General features: G+C 37.5%; 1 protein-coding gene across 2 annotated transcripts in view; it reads right to left on the bottom strand.

The window, feature by feature from the left end:
• akt1 (v-akt murine thymoma viral oncogene homolog 1) overlaps positions 1 to 16,559 on the bottom strand; it is a 52,954-nt gene extending 36,395 nt beyond the window's left edge. Inside the window, exons 1-2 of one of the 2 annotated variants that reach the window (XM_041265729.1) lie at positions 16,389 to 16,559; positions 9,101 to 9,258 (exon numbers count right to left, since the gene is read on the bottom strand). In XM_041265729.1, coding sequence (XP_041121663.1) covers positions 9,101 to 9,146 — 46 coding nt within the window. In that variant the 5' untranslated portion in view covers positions 9,147 to 9,258; positions 16,389 to 16,559. Of the gene's footprint in view, positions 1 to 9,100; positions 9,259 to 9,733; positions 9,828 to 16,388 lie in introns of those variants that run through there. The other variant, XM_041265730.1, reaches the window with a different exon arrangement.
• Between the last annotated feature and the right edge of the window lie 4,284 nt (positions 16,560 to 20,843).

Genomic DNA, 20,843 nt, shown 5'->3' on the forward strand with positions numbered 1-20,843 from the left:
GGTGCCATTTTTCACAGTTTAAAATAAGGTTAGACATTTTATTAAAGCTATTGCAGTTGTCTAAAGCAGGTTTTTGTTTTGTTTTTTTTATTTTGAGCAAACATTTGTAAAATAAACAACCAGGTTACAAAATGAAACCATGGCATAATATTAGATACAAAGAGGCTAACGTGTTTAAATAATATCGGGGCTCTGACTGGTCCACTCAAGGACACTTACCTTTTTGTTCCTTAGCCACTCCAGTGTAGCTTTGGCTGTGTGCTTTGGGTCATTGTCATGCTGAAAGGCGAACTTCCGTCCCAGTTTCAGCTTTCTTGCAGAGGGCAGCAGGTTTTCCTCAAGGACTTTTATATACTTTGCTCCATTCATTTTCCCTTCTATCCTGACAAGTGCCCCAGTCCCTGACGATGAGAAACATCCCCATAACACAGTAGGGATGTTGTTCTTTAAGATGATGCATTGTGTTGGGTTTGCACCAAACATAACACTTTGCACTTACGCCAAAAGATTCCATTTAGTTTCGTCAGACCACAAAACTTTTTGCCACATGGCTACAGTGTTTTTTTTTTTTTGTTTTTTTTTTACTTCAAAACGGGATTCAAGGTGGGATTTCTTGAGTAATGGCTTCCTTCTTGACACCCTACCATATAGGCCAGATTTGTGGTGTGCTTGGAATATTGTTGTTACATGCACACTTTGACCAGTCTTGGCCATAAAACCCTGTAGCTCTTGCAAAGTTGCCATTGGCCTCTTCGTAGCCTCTCTGATCAGTCTTCTTCTTGCTCGGTCATCCAGTTTGGAAGGATGGCCTAATCTAGGCTGGGTCTTGGTGAAGCCATACACCTTCCACGTCTTAATAATGATCTTGACTGTACCCATCCCCTGATCTGTGCCTTTCACCAACTTTGTCCTGGAGTTCATTTGAAAGCACCTTGGTGCTCATTGTTGAGTCTTTGCTTTGAAATGCACTACCCAGCAGAAAGAACCTACAGGAACTGCTGAATTTATCCTGAAATCATGTGAACCACTATAATTTAACACATGTGGAGGCCACTTAACTTGGTGTGTGATTTTGAAGCCGACTGGTTACACCTGAGATAATTTAGGATTGCTATTACAAGGGGGGGGTGGACATTTATCCAACCAAGCTATTTCAGTTTTTATTTTTAATTAATTTCCTACAAATCTCTAGAATATTTTTTTCACTTGGAAGTTGTGGGGTAGGATGTGTAGATAAATGAAAAAAAATTAATGCATTTTAATTCCAGGCTACAAGGCAAGAAAAGGTGTACATTTTGAAAGAGGATGTAGATTTTCTATAGGCACTGTACAATTATTTGTTTTACCTTTGTTATCTCTGCAGTGAATTGTGAGATTGTGAGATTGTAATTAAGTTAATCATGAGATATTAAATAGATATGGAGGGCTAAAACAATTAAGAAGAGCAAATGAAGAGCGTGCAACCTTATTGACTTACCATGCATAACTTTTTTTTATTAGTTAAATCCTGTGACTTGGGACAGCTCGTACTGTAACAACCTGCTTAGCAAGCATTGGAACTGTGTCTTAACTGCAATAACACAAACAAGTTCTACAATTCTAAAAAAAAAAAAAGACCATTTAAAATATAAAAAAGTGAGAAGACAGTATTTAAACGGCATGGAGCAGCAGGATGCCAGCAGGTTTACTGGAGAGTGCAGGCCTTTGCAAATGGCTGTGTGCTCACTGTCAGGAAAGCAGCCCTGTACAGCTGTGCTCTGCTAATATGACAATCATTTCAAATCAGACAGGCTTGTAATTAAGCAACATGGCTAACTCCCCTCTCCAGTGCTTCGGAACGACTTAGTCAACAATACATTACATATAACTTTTATCCATTTTTTTTTTTTTTTTTAAAACAAAACTACACTGCTAGTTTATATAATACTACAGATGTTGAAAAGAAAATTCTACAGACCGTGCTAAATATTATTTCTGCATTAGTTATTTCACTCATGAGGATGGCCATTTACCACCCACTGGTCCCCTTCAGTGGCTCGCTAATAATTCTTCATTCATGGAAAAACTACTGTACAGTACCCCATCAATGTTTGTGGTGTTTCTTCTATTTATTAGACTACGTTCTGATAATGCTGTTGAATGTTTCCTAACTTTCTAACCACGTTCAGGTTTTGGTACTCCTGCTTCATTAACATTTCCTTTACTCGGTTTACATCCTACCCAGCTTTTCACACAATGTATTTTGCAATTTCATTTATTCCATGGATTAAATTAACGAGTCTATGGGCTTGATTCTGATTAAATGAGTGCAATCGCAGACGCAGTGGTTAAAGTCAAAAACATCTGCCCCATAGGGTGTGTCTTCTCCAAAAGTGCAAATCTGATCAAAATAAAAACCTAGCGCAAGCGTGTTTAGTGGACAGTGACAGCGCTCAGCCAATCAATGCTGAGTAGGCTGGGGAATCTGCTATCCAACCAGGGCCAGGCAACAATCCCTTTAAGAGACAGAATGCGTTTGCGTCATCGCAAGGCTCCGTTTTGAATGTGGGTGGCAATCATGTTGAGCAGCAGTAGCACAGAGCAAGAAAAAACAGTGCAAGTCAGAACAGCAAGTAGAAGGTCACTCGCTGAGAGAATACGTAAACTATGCTTCACGACACAGGAGATTGCTATATTAATAGAAAAGGCAGAGGCACATAAGGCAATCATTTATTATTTAAAATAAAAAGTTTTAGTAATTAGAAATAATCTAGTTATCTGTAGTATGTGTTAATCCTGATGGTACTGCTTGTTCAGTTACTTGTTCACAGTGTGTGTTCATCAAGTCAAAGCCTCCTCCTGACTTTAGAAGAGATGCGACGTGTCTGTGCTGTTACTGTGATATGTTTAAATAAAGTTGCTGAAACTAATCAGACTGCGTGCAGTTGTTTGATTTCAACTCGGCATTCAAAATGGAGTCTAGTTGCTATAGTATTGTGGTTACTGTGTTGCTACTGACAGCAAACACTTTTTATCTTTATTTGCTATACTAATTTTAAATAAAAAGATAGAACAGCAAGGAAGCAGAATATTTTTCATTGACAGACAACATTCAGAGGGTGTGTGCAACAGTACAAGAACGTAGACTATTTCAACAAGCAGAAAATAGGTAAAATACACAAATACATATTTCACCTATTTCCGGGCGGATTGATTTGGGACAGTAATTAAACATAGTTTGAAAGATAACATTCAAGGTCCTTCATCAGACATTTAAACCCTTGTATTGACCAATCAGATTAAAGGAAATCTCCAATTCATTTTTTAATTCATTATAATGTTTCAAACTAGTTAAGCTCATATATTATCAGGCAGCAAAACCGAGATCTTCTTTCAGGTCTGCCATAGTGACTTATTTCAATCACGGAAACAAAGCAAACACATAGTGTTAACTTTACACAGCAGTTAACTTGTTTAAAGTTGCACAAGACACGCACACAGCAAAAGCAACAACCAGGGAAAAAAAAAGACAGACATACACAAACAGTTACAATAGTGGCACTCCTGTTATGCTGCTCTCCATATACTGATATAAATATAATACGGTAAATATTTTCACTGGTAATAATTGCCATGAAAAAAAATTGCTACAGTCCTCGTGAAAATAAACATTGTACTCCACTGTATCTGCAAAATAGGATTTTTTTTATTCATAAATTTGTTTATTATTAATTTACGAATAATATTAGTTTCTAACATTTTGTCGTTTTTGTCTTATGTGCTTTTTTTTGTTTTTAGTTGATACTTAGAACTACTTCGCTTTTTATAGTGTGTTCAATTCTTAAATTTCCTGATTGCGCCACCAAATAAACCTGGTTTCAGTGGGTCTTAACGCAGTGCTCAGTTGTCTACTTGGGACCTCACTGTGCTCTCATCAGTATCGCTTTGGCGATAATACCACCCCCCCAAAATTTATGCCGACATTTGGCAATGGCGCAGGACATGTCTTCAGAATACCATTTCAGCGCAGTGGGGTTTTTGTACGCCACAGAATTGGGGACAAGCGCCAATAAGAATACAGCTTTATGTTTTTTATTTGTACCAGGTTAACAAAATCATGAAATATACAGTACAGTCCTTAACAGGTTTTGTAATGTCTCGTTTACTGTGAGAATGCAGCTCTGTGGGGTCCATCACATTCCTGTTTTTATTTCTAATGATACCCGACTGCTGTCTTCAGAAAAACAAGTCAGTGTCTAAATATCTGAATGCGTTAAGATAGCATGCATCTAGATGCATGAGAAATATGCACAGATTTGAATAATAGTACTACACTGGACATTCTACTGAAGATGCTACAGTGCAGATTTACTGTTTTTGAGGATGGGCAATATGTAATGCAGGCTTCAATGCTCATCCAATTATTTGTCAGTGCTTTGAAAAAGAGTGTCACCTTAATCTACATTCAAAGCATATGTAAAAGGATCTTGTTAAAACAAACAAAAAAAAACGAATTATGTCATTAAACCCTGCTAAAGCAGTGCTTCCCATTTAGTTTGCCATAAACCTACACTATAAAATAATCTGTTCATGTAAGCAAATGCATACTGTACTCAATTAATGTATTGTCAGATATTTAAAAAAAAAAAAAAAAAAAAAACACAACAAACAACTACCTGACACTTCAGCAGCTCCATGAATGTTTTGCACAAAACAATCAAGATGGTCAATTTATCAGCCTCAGGTAATGAAAGACAAAATCCAGTGTTTTTGTGACCTTCGTACTGAACTCTTTGAAGGTCAGGCTATTTTTGGCTTGTCTAATCTTAAGAAAAGCATTAAAAAGTTTCTATAGCAGCTCAATAGAAGTGAAGAGATAGCAAACTGTACAACTTCCCATGTGAGTTTGTTACAGAAGTCCTTTACTCTTCCTGATAAACAAGTTGCAAAAGACACAATAAAATGCTAGGCTATTTAATAGGGTTCCTGCCCTCAGTTTGAAACCTCTTGTGCTATTACTGAAAACAGTGTTGAAGGGTCAATGCACAAACACACCTGGCAGTAAATAAATGAATGATTACATACAGTGCCTCACGAACTTTGTCACTTAGTCTTTCTTGGTAAACAAAAGGCTTGTGTTTTCTTTTAACCTGTTGCTTTTTAATGCCCTACTATCAAAAATGAAATCTTTGGTATCTGATGTTCCTTCCAAATATAAGTCAAATGTGGAAATACCTCATTGCCCCACCAATCAATCTCTATCTCAATTTATTGTTTGTTTTTTTTTTAAATACAAAATACAGTAGGCTTTCGCTAATCCAAACCCATTGGGAACAGATGCTGTCAAGTAATTTGTTCAATTACTCTGTTTTTTTTTTAAATATTTATTATAGTCTAAAAGTCAGTAATAGCCCAGAAGCAGTTGTGTGTATTTTACACAGAATTATGATATTGAAATTTGTTTTGATACAAAAATGTGGCTGCTGTCAGCATACATTTCATTATGATAGCATGGGTTCAAAGTCTAAAACACAATCCTATATAGGATAACTATTAAAATCTTAATGCAACATAAAACTTAATCAGTGCATAAAGACAGTCACCCATAAATGAGAACTATCAAATTTTTTACCAATCATGATCCGGGATTACTATGTGTTTGAAGAAACAATCATTAGGCAATATTGATATGTTGCTTTTTGAAAAGTGAAGCATGCAAGACCTTGCAATAAGCCCCACATTCTACCACTGGGGACCAATAACTCAATCAGTACTTCATGTGATGGACCCCAGTAAAACCAGGTATGAGGAGCAGGTGGAGCACTTTGCCTTCCCATAACTAAAAAGTTCCTGCGTTTAATTGGACATCTGATACTAGCATGTACTGAAGATATTGGACTATGGTACGTACAATGCTTGGTATTCAAAATGCATGAAACCACTGAAGATTTCCTTAACACATAGGTACTTGCAATGTGCAGTTTCCTCTGATTTTCAGAAGCCTTTTCAACTTTCCTGCAGGGAAAAAGTACCTCCCTCTTCAGACCTTTGACATGCATTTCCATTGAAGATGTAACTGATGTAAAAATCGAGCTGCGTGGTCCACTCTGACCTGTTCATGGGGATTTAGTGCATGCTTGCTTTTTCGAGTGTGTACAATATGCATCCATGTCATCTTACTTAGACTGCTACAATCCCCTTTTTGTTTGTCTCCCTCCATAAATATTATCCATCTCTGGAGATGTGTTCATCCATAGGTCCGTCAGTCCCATTCTACATAGCGAATTTAAAAACTACCTTCATACAGCATCAACCTTCACCGATCGGAAATGTGTAACAGTTCAGGCACTGTGTGTTTATTACACAATTGAGGACCTGAAGATCAATGGGTGTTCCTGATTTCAAGTCAACCACCTCTTTTCAGCAGAACCTGACCAGTTCTGTAGAAGCTTCACATTGCAATATCGCTGTACTTGAATTCTTGTTTTTACCAGTGCACCACGTAAACCTGATCTCCCTTATTCAATAGGACAGAATTTAATCCTTTTTGTATTTTGCATTTAATTAGAAAAAATCAGCTGGTCAGTGGTAGCAAACACCTGTTACCTACAATAAGAATGTGTGGCAAAAAGCTTATTTCAGCTATACAGTAGAAACTAGTGCAGACACATTGAGGGTCCTCATAATTGCACAGCACCTGGAAGGGATTGTTTATAAAAAATAAAAAAACTACATTTTTCTAATATACATTTAAGGAGGGCCACAACAGCAGTTTGAATGCAAGTGTAAAGTGTGAGGTTAAAAATGTATAAATCCAGAGTTTATAGCCTATATGCAATCCACACATCTAGAGCAGGAGTGTTTAATACAAGTTTGATGAAGACTGGTGCAAAATCCAGGCAGTTACTGTGTTCACCGTACAGACAGGTAGACCCACAAGATCAGTGCATAAGGGCCCTCATTCAAAAAATGATGGTAAATATTACAGTACTTTCCATCATTAGAAGACACTGTACTTTTGATTTATTTTGTTAATACAATTTCTAACATCAGAACATGTGTCCAATATTGTAATTTTTTGGGAAAAGCACCCATTTGTACATGTTTTCATTTAACACAAAAATACACCTGATGGCAAGGTTGTTGAAAGCTTACAGCAAGTAAAACAACACGCTCTTTCACAGCTACTGTAACCAGACACCTAGGTTACACATCGGCCCAGTTCTATAGCATTGTGGCATTGTTTTTGTTCATCTCTTTCACAACAGCGTGGCTGTGTTGTAAACAGAGACTCACGGAAGCAGCATCAGGCTGGATGCATTGCAAGAGAAAATAAAATATCAACTCCACTTGAACTTATAGGCATAGGGCCTGTTTGCATAGGTTCCTGCAGCAACTGCATCAAAAGAAGGTTTTTAATATACATGTTACACCCAAGCTTGTGTTAGCTAAGGTTTTATTAGCTGGGTTATATTAAAAGTCTTAACATAGTAGTTGGTCGGAGGCTTTCTGACGTTTTAGCGCAGGACTACATTACCCCACTACTTCTAACTGTATTGTTGTTAACTTTCCTTCTTCCCTCTGCCACTGTTCAGCTCTCCTCTCTACGGAATTTCAGCCGTCACCTCTGCCAGCTGTACTCCCACATTAGTTGTGGTATACAGAGGCCCAAAGGTGTGAGATCAGTCCCCAACTTCCTTATTCCCCTTCATGGTGTCTGTGAATTCAGGCTCTGAATGACTGTGTCTCATTCTTGCCTTAACTAGGGTGTCAGCAAAGGTTAGGCAGGCACTGGAGGTCTGCTCATTATACAGTCCTGTTCTCTAAATATTGTATTCTGAGGAAAATCAATAAATCCTCTGTGTGTGTCTAAATAAATACTTGGCTGGCTATTTCCACTATTATGAGGAATCTCGCTGAAAATGAGACATTGTTTTCTGGTGCATGGCTGGGAAAACAAAGAAAACAGAAGCAATAAAAACCATAACATTGTCTGGTGAACATCTCACCGAGAATCATGGGTTTAGCCACAGTCCAGACGCCGTTCTTCAATATGCGAATGCTTCAGTTAGCGTCTGTCTGTTCTAAAAGTGACCTGCTTAAACGTATCAGGGATCTGTGCTTGAGAAAATCATTTGTAGTTTATCACTGTATACTTCACTGTGAACTTAATGGGCCCACTTAACCTTGTGAACTCTACTTTAAGGGAAAGTGTAATTAATTAATTGTAATATATGAAAAGACTCACTTTAGCATGCTACCCATCCTATGTTTGCAGTTGCTGGTGCACAGTACTAATTAGCTGGATAAATAAAGTTTAGCAATACTGCAAACACTACATAGAAAAAAAGAGAAAAGTTTACTTTCAGGTAATCTGTTATACACGCACTTCCTAGGCTATTTCACCTAGATAATAACATTCTCTCCACAACTTCAGCTCTAGTCAGCTACTGACCGACATACTTTTCCTAAAGACATTGCTCAGGTAAATTAATCTTCATAGTCCAAGTGTAACAGATGCCTGAACATGAAGCAAACAGCATGTAATAATACAATAAGAGGTGTACTGTATAACCTGAGCGAATATCTGCAGCTGTCAAAGTCAACCCCCCTCCGACACTGCTCAAGTTAGATTCTTCAGTATAGTTAATGCATTAGTGATGTAAAGCTGTTTTCCCTCAAAGTTGGCCACACTGAATAAAATGTGAACACCAACCTGATGAAATGTCAATCTGTTGACCCTTCTGTATTGACAGGTGGATCTGCATGATCATCAACTACAGTAAGGCTATATCAGGAATGCTTTCTACCTCTAGTTGCTAGTCAGTCAAAGTCAGAGCAGAATTGTGCAACGAATACAATTTTTTTTTTTTTTTTTTTAACTCTCAAATTGTATTCACAGTACAGACACTGCAAAAGAGCATTCACAAGTAAACACTGGCACTCAAACTAAAAGATTAGATTTTTTTTTTCCTCTGACATTTTAAATATTTGTAAACAGGGGCATGTATAGCTCTTTAAGATAAGATTGCTTGTTTTATTAAAATCATATCAAAGCTTAATAAAGTTTATTCCCATTGCTGTTTATGCGCACTGAAGTAAATGAAAATGCTGCACTTGCCTCGTTTGTGTAACCATCCTTCCTTCACTATCACTACTTCATTCATATTGGCACAAAGGCAAGTATGAGCAGGTGATCTGCTGAAAGACCCCTCTCTCTGATCCAAAGGCGTTCTTCACTCAAGCACAAGGGACAGGAACACTGGTCTCTTCACTTTTCTGTTGAACACAAAAACACACACAAAAAAGTGATTGTAGCTAACAAAACAATTCTTACTGGAATCCTGGAGCATTAGCTCACATGTGTGCCAATCACTGCTCTTTCTATGACTGACATTTTCAATGTAGGCTCTATTCACTTATGCGATTTTACACGTTGAAGTCAAATTGAAATATAGCATCTGCAAGGAGTTTCTTTACAAGAGCTAAAACAAAAAAAAAAAAATCACCTTTACCATGTGTGCATTTTTCATATAGGAATATCTGAGACCTACAAAATAATAGCAATATATTTGGTAAGATTTACTGTATCTATTGTGTTAGCACCATATACTGTACTTCAACTATCTGTATAGTTTAATGGTGAAATGGCAGTATAGTGCCATACAGTATACAGTAGTATTCCAAAATGCACGTCTACTTTTCTTTCAGATTACTGTAAAAAAAGTTTTTTCGGTAACAGTGCCCCACTCACCAGTATACAATAAACAAGACAGGTGTCTAATGAAAGGTCAGCGTTGAGTAGCATCTCAAACACCCCCGATGAACACTTTCTGGCTGCTACACTAAGCTGCCTTCGGGAATGTTCAAGAGTTCCTGATGAGGTAATTTTGAAACAGTCCCCAGTAGTGAGCTACAGTGTTTAAAGCAATAACAATGAACTGAACAGGAAGTATTCATTTACATACTTCGGCAGTTACTCGGAGCCTACATTTCAACAAAACACTGTTCGAGTTACAGATCGGTTCAGCTAATCCTTTTCCTCCTTTTTGACAAACCATTACATCACCAGGAAGCAACCGCAATGCCCTTTGACATCCTCTGAATCAGGCAGACACTTTGGGTTAATGTCTCTATTGCCAAGCGGAGTACAAAGGCAGCATGTGATGCCCAACTGGTTATGCAACAGTAAGCCACCAGCACTCAAAACTCAAAGGCTTGTTCAAAGCAGATTCTAAGGGGAGCAGGGGAACATTTTCACATACTAGAAATTATTATTATTTTAAAACACCAACAAATTCAACGACACATTTCTCAATGACTTAATTTTCTTTGTGTCTTCACTGACAAACGTTTCAACAAAACAAGTTTCGACTAACAAGTCCTTCTTAATGTCCAAAGACACCCAAGACTTGGTCAAAATGTTTGTCATTGAGTTTCTTTTAGTATTCATAACTTCAGCACTGAAAGTTTAATGGTTATGGATGGAGTACAGTAAAAGACAAGGGTCTATAAAACAGCCAAAAATGAAATATTTACTATGGAAGTTGTATCATTATAATGACAATACCATGCATGATATATTTGCAGACATTATCATCAGTATTCTGTTTTAGGTAAGAAGATTAGATGATAGTGATATTTAAAGTAAACATAGACTTAAAAATGTATTTCTATTTAAAGTTTGAGGTTTAGTTTAGTCCCCTACCAAAATACATACATTTCTTTATAGAACAAGTGTTGTGATATCTAGCATCAAATAACTTTTTCATATTTGGTGGTCCTGAGTGATTTTTTTTTTTTTTATTACCAGGTTTTTTAAAATCTTTTTTTATGGTGCCTTGTTAAACAGATGCAGATCTTAATGTAATTAAAGTAATTCACCAAATGAACTTGTTTCATTTAGGGTTAAACATACATTATTATACCAACAAATGCTTTAACTTGTATTTTGTTGAGCATCTTATACCTACCTAGCTTTAGAAACCCGGGTCAGGTTAAATCAATGAAACACTAAGAGTAGCCTAAGAGAACAGAGAGATTATGATCAGCAATAATGCCTTTACCTTTGCAGTAAAGGCATGCTGTTGACTGCCACCTTACTTTAACCAATACAGGTCCCTTCAATAATAAATTATAAATCTTCTTTATATAGTACAGTAGAATCATATTTTCTAACTAGAAATGTGTTAGCTACAGTGTACTGGACTCAAAGTATTAAAAACCAAACCATTTGGAAAGCCAAGGTTTACCATGCCTGTCAACCGTGGTGCCATGACCCAAAAGCAGGCAGCTCACTCAATCTACCTTACATTGCTGTCTTTAACGGGCAACATCATTCAGGTGAAGTCACGCAAAAAGTTTAACAACCTGCTAAGTTAAAATAAACAGCGTTTTTTTTTTTTTTTAAATCTTTTTTTTGTTAGTTTCTTATGGACTGCACCTGTCAATTCGAGTTTTTCATGACAGATCGGGTACGTCATTACAGTACTAAAGTGGTTAAGACGAAAAGGCTTGATCACAGCTATCTCTGACTTATAGGTGCTCGCCACAAGCAGCCCACACACTGTGCTGCTACTGGGATTTACTGAAAGAAACGCTACTGTAAGTGCTGTTGAGAAGCTGGGTGGCTGCCAGTCTTCACCAGGCACTATGCTTTACTGGAAGGTCACATGAGGTGACACATTGCTTTGACTCAAACAAGCAGAGAAACCGGATACGATCTCATTTATACAGTTTTTCCTCCAGGTTGTAAATTAGCAATGTCAAGTATTTTGAATTTAAACACAAACATATCTACTGATGAGACTGCCTGTTATAGAGGTGCACTTTCAACCAGGAGGAAAACAAAAGCTCCCTATTACAAAACTATATTGAATGATGAAGGCATTGTTATCTATAGGAACTTTGCATAGTTATCATTTTAAAGCAAAATCTACACAAATTCCAGGATCATGAGCTTATTCCCAGTCAATGAAATATCTTCAAAATAATACAACTACATCTACCACAGTCCCATGAATCTGTTACTCAAAAAGAAAAACACCATATTAAAAAATGAACTCTTTGTCTTAACATTACCCTACTTCCTATTTATTTATCTCTCAGATCAAGAGCTTTTGTATATTTTACAAATGTGATATTTCTCAATGGCAAATGTAGTCCCAGTACTAGTAGGTCTACATCAACATCTGCTCGGATTTCATTAGCTTAGTGGCATTAGCTTAGCTTTCCCCAGATATAGCCTTAGATGATTATGTACCAAGGCCAAATACAACAACTTGCCATCTAATAAAAAAAATTCACGCAAATGTTAACATTATACGTTATTTCGATTTTCATAAAGCCAAAAGGTACAGCGAAATCGGTAAATCAAAGGTAAATCCACAACTGACGTTTCCAAACCCACAATCAAAACATTGCCTCTTTACACCCAGGTGCTCGACTGCGACGCTGGCCACCTACCGCCCTTTGGAGGACAAAGATCAGCCTTGCCGGTATCTGCTTCAGCTCACAAGGCACCTGATCTGTGGGGTGACTATCCCTGTAGACTTTGCCTCCTTCACCCACGGGAGCAGCAGAGTCAACGTATCGTTCCCTCCAAAATCCCCAACGAAGGCCGACGACTTTTGTACACAGGAATGTAAACTTGCACTCCTCCGACTGTGTGGCTCATCTTGAACACTATGTGGTGTGTCTTCACTGCCGAGCCACTCTGGTGCCCAGAAAAGGTCAATTTAAGGATGCAATTCAGGCCTACTGTAAAAGGGTGTACAACTGTAAGATTTTATTAAAGCTCCCCTTTGCTCCGTCAACACTGAGCAGAGAGAGACCATTACCCCTGTTTCAAACTGCTCCAGAGGCGTGCCAGACTAAACTGAAATTAAGTATGCATTACAGCCGCACAATGCATCGTAATAAGTAATGACAAAACCAGAAAGCGAGCGTGAAAGTAGGTGTTTGTTTACGTTTGTTATCGATATTGGGCTAGCCAGTTAGATACGGATTAATTGGATTATTTGGAAGATTCTTCAAGCGAGAAAGAAAAGAAGAAAGATGATGGCTATTTGCAGCATGATGGTGGCAACGTGAAATGTCTTCATGAAATGCTTAATTACAAATGTGAGCTGGTTTCTCCTCTGTGGGCACCGCCATGATTGATTCTGATGGTAATAAGTGATCAGTGTAGCATTGTGGGACACACGATACTCTTTAGCATATAATTTGCATTCATTAGCATTAAGTACAGTTCGTTGCTGGAGCACCATATGAAACCAAGGCGCATCACAGGCGCTCGGAGCAGCAGAGGAAGGCATACTTGCGTCGAAAGAGCATTGAGGCATTCTTAATTGCTTCAGACGCCGCTCTACTCATGTACTTAATGAGGATATAGTAAATATTTTGTGCTTGAATTCAGTTTGGCATGCCGTTGGAGCATCAATTTGAAACAGGGTTAACTTTTAAGCTCACAAGCTGCTGAACACTGTTTAGCCTGGGAAAAGTGTGTCCGTGACCCAAATCAGACAAGCTTTTTCTTTGCCTTTTTTTTTTTTTTTTTTAAGGATTTAAAACATTAACAAGTCCATCTTTAGTAATCAGTCTTCAGTTCTTGCTTCTTACACATGGAACACATTTTCAAGGATGATAAATACACCCATTAAAACAAGACTGTCTAAAGCTAAACGCACTATTTACATCAGAATTAAAACAAAAGAACAGCATGATTACATGTTGGCCAAATTACCACTGAACATAAACAAATCTCCTGGTATGTGAATATAACTTAACAATTGTGTCTTCTGATTAGTTGTAAATTAACTAGTAAATTATCAATTGTTTTTTTTTAAATTATATCCAGCAGTAAAACAATAAGTATGTCAATTTATATCACAAAAGACGTGAGAGCTTATTGTACAACTGACAGAGAACTTGGTAAGTGGGACTTTAAAAGTACCTGCATGTTCAGTGTAACTCAATGCTACTGGGCATTGAACATGCTGGAAGTAAGACAAAAGGGCATTCAGTTCCGCAAAATAAATTGTTTTGACTTGCTTCATTCAACGCAATACTGTAGATCTGCACTAGCTTGCTCTTTGCTTGCATTGTTTTAAACAAGAAAGCTGGTATTCATTATTGTGACTTATTCAACTTCAACTGACCTTTCCCAAAGTTTCAACTGGAAGAGCAAATTAAGTACATTGGTACAGCCCATAGTCTGAAAACAAAGTTCGAGAAGGCAGTTTCTGAACACAGACTCCAGTACTTGGAATCATCTTCACCTTGTTATTATGAAAAGCCCAATAAACACAAAATCGGTTATTAAAGTGTTAAATGTCATGTCATGGCAATGGAAGTTTCCCCACATTGCTTTAAGTCTGCCCCTCATTGAGGGTGAGTAAGCAGTCCAGTCTCCATGCCCATTCAGTTCTGGACCTCTCTGGGAATGGGCATCAACCATGCTACGGTTTTATGATGCGAGCATCGCTGATGATCTGAACAAATCATGTTTGTAACACCGTTCGAACTGCTGTAAACACGGTTGCTATTGGTAACTACATTGTTGCCGCACAAAACACGATCTGATGTGACAGGAAGTGAAAGAATATATCATAGGGCAAAGGGAGGGCTTGCCTGGTTATGAAGATACCCGCAATTAAGCCGTTTTATGCGCCACTGTTGGTGCACTCCTTAATGAAGGCAGGACAAATCTAAAGCACAGTATATAAAACAAAAACTTGCACCATAAAACTGCATGCAAGTTATTATGCATTCAAGGCGTTTCTTTCTCATTTTGTAAGATTACACGCTTTCTTCACCTTTCAAAAAATAGTAGGTAATTAACGAGGAAATGCATAAAAAATGTGGCCCAAGGTATTTAATTTAGTTTTACCTGAGGCTCTGGCACACACCCCTTCCTTCAATTCTAGTGTTTTTTTTTTTGTTTGTTTGTTTTTTTTCGCCCAAGTTAACGACAAGAAGCTGAGTTTAATTGTCTGGCTTAGACTGATATTTAGGGTGTGAAGATACACAATACAATATGCATCACTGCATGATACTATACATATCAATTATAAATGTGACTGTCCTTTGTATGATGAGGAACAAGATTAAAATTACATTTAATACAAGGCTACTCAGTTAAAACAATTACACATGTGAGCTTCCCTTCATTGCCCCACAAGCAAGTCTCAGGCCTGCCCCTGGGGGAAGAAGCAGTTCAATCTCCACGAAGAGGCTTGATAAAGGGATACTCAGATAAAAAGTCATGAGTATGGGTCAACTGGAACAAACCATTACTCAACTCTTTATTCAGGTGCCACCTAGAGAAATTGCAATTAAGTGTATCAAGTGCTTTGTGTTGTGCTGCAATGACCTGTTGATCTGGGAGTACCGGTCCTTACCTAATGTAATTACACATCCTGTAACAAAATCTGCGAAATGGGTGCATGACCCTTTACTGCCTGAAGCAAAACAGTAAAAAGCGAATGTGTTAAAACTGAATATCACATGTGATGGCTAAAGTGTCAGAGGATGTGACTATGAAAAACAAAAACTAACCATTTCACTTTTCAATTTGACATCAACTCAGAGTTTAAATCTGACTAGCATCTCTCAAAGATTTAGTTAATGCAAATACGTGATTGCAATTTTCAACAGTAGTGCAGTAACCAACAACCGCCAGTTCCTGAATCAAACTTTCTAGAAAATGGATTGGTGATGAAGTCAAAGCTGGACTCCAGCTGATACTTTAAATACAACACAGATTATATGACATAAGCGGTTCATAAATCCTTAAAGCTAAATGTGCGATTCATGAATAACACGTACGTAAAAATAACAATCACTTACCTAATGGAAACTGGCATAGTTTTAACTTTAACCCGATAGCTTCTTCGCTTAATTATTTACCTTTGTCCGGTAAAGAGGAAAACAAAACAAACAAAAAACCGCCGAGGGTCAAGAAAGACCTACAGCTTTCCACTTCTCTAGCTTAGACGAGGAAAACGCAAATCAACAGAACTTAGTTCTACTTAACCGGGCCTAGGCGGGTCAGTGGCTAGCATTATCACCATGGTATACAAAAAATGACCAATTCAAAGCAGATGTGTTTTCAATACCGTACTGTATTTCTTTATCCGCTGGGACACAGAGTTTTGCCCGTTTCGTGATGCAGTATAAAACCTTTTGGAATTAACTTAAGTAGTTATTTCTTAAAATATTTTTTACTGTATTTTTTTTATTATTATTATTATTTTTTTTTTTTTTAATTTTTGGCTGGATTCGGGGCCTAGTAAACTTACACTGTCTACACAGCAGCTAGTGTGAGAAACAGCCGCATCCCATCTATGCTGGGTCCTTTCCTCCCTATACTTGCAGCGCCGAACACGATCAGTAATGCAACACTTTACCTTCTGTATCCAGGTTTCACATGCAACTCCACGTATTTACTATTGACATCCTCCTCGGTGTGTTAGGTTGGTATTCCCCCCACTCTTGAGTGTGAATTTCTCCTCCTTTACTCAAATTATCTCAGTCTCTCGCTCCAGTCTTCCACTACATCGATACCTCCCCATCTGGCTGCTGCCCCGTGTCATAGACATTTCTTCCAGGTCCTAGTGCCGACCAGTTTACAACTCTTTAGTTTCACCTCGTTTGCCTTCTGTTTGCTGCTAACTTTCAAAATTCACGAACTTGCTGTATTTTGAATGAATTAAATATTTAAATCAATTTCTACGCCTACAATTATCTGAACAGAAATTAAGGTAATTTTAAACGCGCGCGCGCGCACACACACACGTAACACTTGTGGCATAGCATATACAGATAAAATTACAAAGTGGTCCAAAAATATTTACACACATTACACATTAGTAATTCTGTTAAACTTTTGTTTTAAACAGTGCGTTATTTATGGTTCGTTACACATGGATGTGTATTGTTTAAATAGATAAACAATTCAAAATTAGATACAGCGGTTGCACATACTTGTTTAAATGGACAGGTATTTCAGATGTAATGACAATTACATGTAACACATAAGCTTCATCTCCATGTTGCAAGTCAGTTTCATACAAGCACAACGTTAAAGCCAGCAGCGTAGGCTTAATAGTAGGTGCTTTGTTTGGAGGTGATTCTGAATCCCAAGACTGTTCAAAAGTGATCACTGTAGCATCTGTAGCTGTGTTATGAATACTGATTAGGGATAATACAATATTGTAATAATGAAAATATATATATGGATGTATTTATATTTAATATATTATTGCCAACAGCTATTTACTTTCACTTTTTCATATGGGTGTCACCCTGCAATAGTATTATACCTTGTGTCACATTTACCAAACTCATGTGTTGTGTGTGTGTCAGGGCAAATTTGTGACAAGTAGCAGTCAGTCTAAATGTCATGGATGTTCATTTTTATTTTTGTATATGTCTGTCAGGCATTATTCTTAGAACTGAAATCATAATTACTAAGCAACCAGTTTCCTGGTACTGGCACTGGGCTTTACAATTTTTCAACCTGGTTTTAAGTGAGTTCCCTCAGGAGATTTTGACAAGTGGTGGGGAGCCAAGTGAGGTAAAAGCTTTGAAATGTATGGGAGGAAACCAAGTCCATCCAAATACACCTGGCTTGTGCAGTATAATAATATAATATAATATGATATAAAATAGGGTGCTGTACAATACAAGCCGATATTCACTTCTTGAGAAGTCAGAGCAGCTACCCATGAGCGTCCTTGCCACAAGATGGCTTACTCACTGCTCTGACTTTGAGTGGATGAAAATCAGTTCGGATCTCAGCTCAGATTTTTGTGTGACTTTATTTCCATCAAATACTATAATATCACATATCATATAATATAATTGTTTTTCAATAATTATTTCTGTTTTTTGTGTATTTTTTTGGGGGGGGGATTCCGGTCTCTTTGAATATGGCAAAAAAAAAAGTTTTTATGTTTGTTTGTTTTTTTCTCACAGTCCTAAAAGTGAAATGACCGGTTCTTTCCTGGTATTAAATCAACAGTTTTGATGTGTTGAGGCATCCTGTGAACTGCTCAAAACAAATAGTCCAGCACACATGGCAGTGAATGTGCACACTGTACCTCTATTGCAACGAATTACAGTAAGCTGGGAGTAACTTGAACACAGTCGACTTCACTGATATGTTGCCTTTATTTTTGTTTCAGTATTTATTGGTTAAAACCTAATATAAGAAACCCTATATATAATTAAGGGATGATGGCATTGCTGTGGCGTGTCACGAGGAAATAATGGAACTCTCAAGCCATAAAGCAAGGTCTAAACCAGGAGTTCCATTGTTACCAAGGAACACGTCCCTGCAATGCTATTACACCGTGTAACAATTTATTTTTTTATTTTTTTGGTTCCTGGGTAGTAAGTGTTATTTCCTAATTGCTTAATCCTCAAAAGTATAGAAAATGGCTATTATTCCCCACAAACTTTGCTTTTGTGACCAGGACAGTGATATTTTGAAATTTACCTATTTTCCAGAACATTCCAGATAGATTCAGTGCTGAGTAAACTTGGAGTAACTTCTAGAACTTTCTAGAACTTTCCAGTAATATAAATAGTAGTATAAATACAAGGGCCTTAAGCCCACCAGTTCAGTTTAGTTCCAGCTGCCTAAGTGGATACATATCTGCATTTTTCTGAGATGGCATCAAGAGGCTGCAATGATAGCATTCCTGATGGGTCTCCAAGGCGGTTTTACCAAGTTTCCCTGCTATCTTTGCCTTTGGGACAGCAGGGACACCAAGGCGCACTACCACAGGCGGGACTGGCCACAGCGGACCGAGTTCTCTGTGGGGAGGAACAACGTCAAGTGGGAGCCACTGGTGGACCCCCGGAAGGTGCTGATGCCACCACTGCACATCAAATTGGGCCTTATGAAACAATTTGTCAGAGCTCTAGATAAGGAGTTGGCAGCCTTCAAGTACCCTCAAGACTTCTTCCCTAAGCTGTCTGAGGCAAAGGTCAAAGCCGGTGTCTTCGTTGGACCACAGATAAAGAAGATCCTGGAGTGCAATGAATTCCCTAAGAAGCTCACTAGTAAGGAGAAAGCAGCTTGGAACAGCTTTGTCGCAGTGGTTCGGGGATTCCTGGGCAATCACAAGGCCGAAAACTATGTAGAGCTGGTTGAGACTCTGGTGAAGAATTGCGGCACAATGGGCTGTAGGATGTCCCTCAAAGTTCATATCCTTGGTACTCATCTTGATAAATTCAAGGAGAACATGGGAGCGTACTCGGAGGAGCAAGGTGAGCGCTTCCACTTGGATATACTGGACTTTGAACGCCGCTACCAAGGACAGTATAACGAGAACATGATGGGAGACTACATTTTGGGGCTGATTCGTGAAAGTGATTTACAGTATAATCGTAAATCTCGAAAAATTACTCACTTCTAAATCTTTTGTAGTCATTTTTGTATTACTTTAGTATAAAAAGACACAAATTCGCCCGTTTTCTCATTGGAAATAGGTAAATTTCAAAATATCACTGTCCTGGTCACAAAAGCAAAGTTTGTGGGGAATAATAGCCATTTTCTATACTTTTGAGGCATAAGCAATTAGGAAACAACACTTACTACCCAGGAACAAAAATTGTGTTACATAGTGTTATCACTGTTATACTAACTTTTTTAAGTTATTTATTTATTTACCTTTGTTTGTCTGTGTTATTCTATATTATTCTTTCTTGTTCCAGCAAAAATGTAAACACAAAGAAATCTTTACTTATTCAGCAAATAAAGGTACAGTTTTCAACAGAACATGGTTAAAAGGTCTGTCTAGCTCCTGTGGCAGTCACTGAGGAATGTACTCATAAATCCATGCATTCAGTAGAAAAGAGCCTACATTGTTGGCATCTTCTTTGCTGTGTATTTGTCTAGTTTTCTAGATGTTGTTTTTTTTTATATATATACAATTCAACATGGTTTCTTTTATGTGCGTGTTGGCATACATTTTAAAAATACAATCCTGTGATTGTGTGTTGTTTACAACGTCCAGGATGACTGCAGTAAATAAGACAGCTCTGGAAAAGCACTCCTGTCTGAGAAGAGACTCGATGTCTCACCCAGCCCCGAGGCAGAACTGCTAGCAGATCGATTCACTGTTTCTGTTTATTGTAAGCACATATAAGCATTATCACTGGACAGTACCACATCTGTAACTGTATCTCTTAAAGGGAAACTACTCTCTTAAGAGGGTTAAACTGAAGTTAAAGCCCCTTTATAGAGTAGACTTTCTATCACATCTCAACATATACTGCTGAACATGTTAGCATGATTTTTGATGTTAAGCACTATAGCTCATTTTAATTTCCATCAAATAATATAATATAATATAATATAATAATATAATATAATATAATATAATATAATTGGGGTTGGTTACTTCAACTATAGAAATATTAAAATAAACTTGGTAAATGTAATGTAATATTGGTTAGGATTTTGAAAATTTTTTACAATTTGTCTCCAACAATACTGCCATTACACTGTAATAACACATTCATTATACGTGACTATGTAGTTACAATGCAATATTAATAACAAAATAAAAAACATTGTCAATATTTAAGCATGGCGTTGTGTATTTACTATGTAACCACACGTGCAGTAACAGCGTAGTTAGAGATACTTAATATAAAGTGTTACCAAAACATAATGTATCTGTTTTTTTCGTCAATAAATTCCATGTTGAATACCAGTTTCTTGTATTCAGACACACTTAATATCGCGTGTGTGTTTGAATCTGTTTCCTATGGTAAGCTGACACCAATGAATTACACTGCCTGGCCACTTTATTAGGACTTGAGTTGGGTCACCATTCTGCATGACAAGA

Source organism: Polyodon spathula, chromosome 12, assembly GCF_017654505.1.
Source record: "Polyodon spathula isolate WHYD16114869_AA chromosome 12, ASM1765450v1, whole genome shotgun sequence".
Taxonomy (NCBI): domain Eukaryota; kingdom Metazoa; phylum Chordata; class Actinopteri; order Acipenseriformes; family Polyodontidae; genus Polyodon; species Polyodon spathula.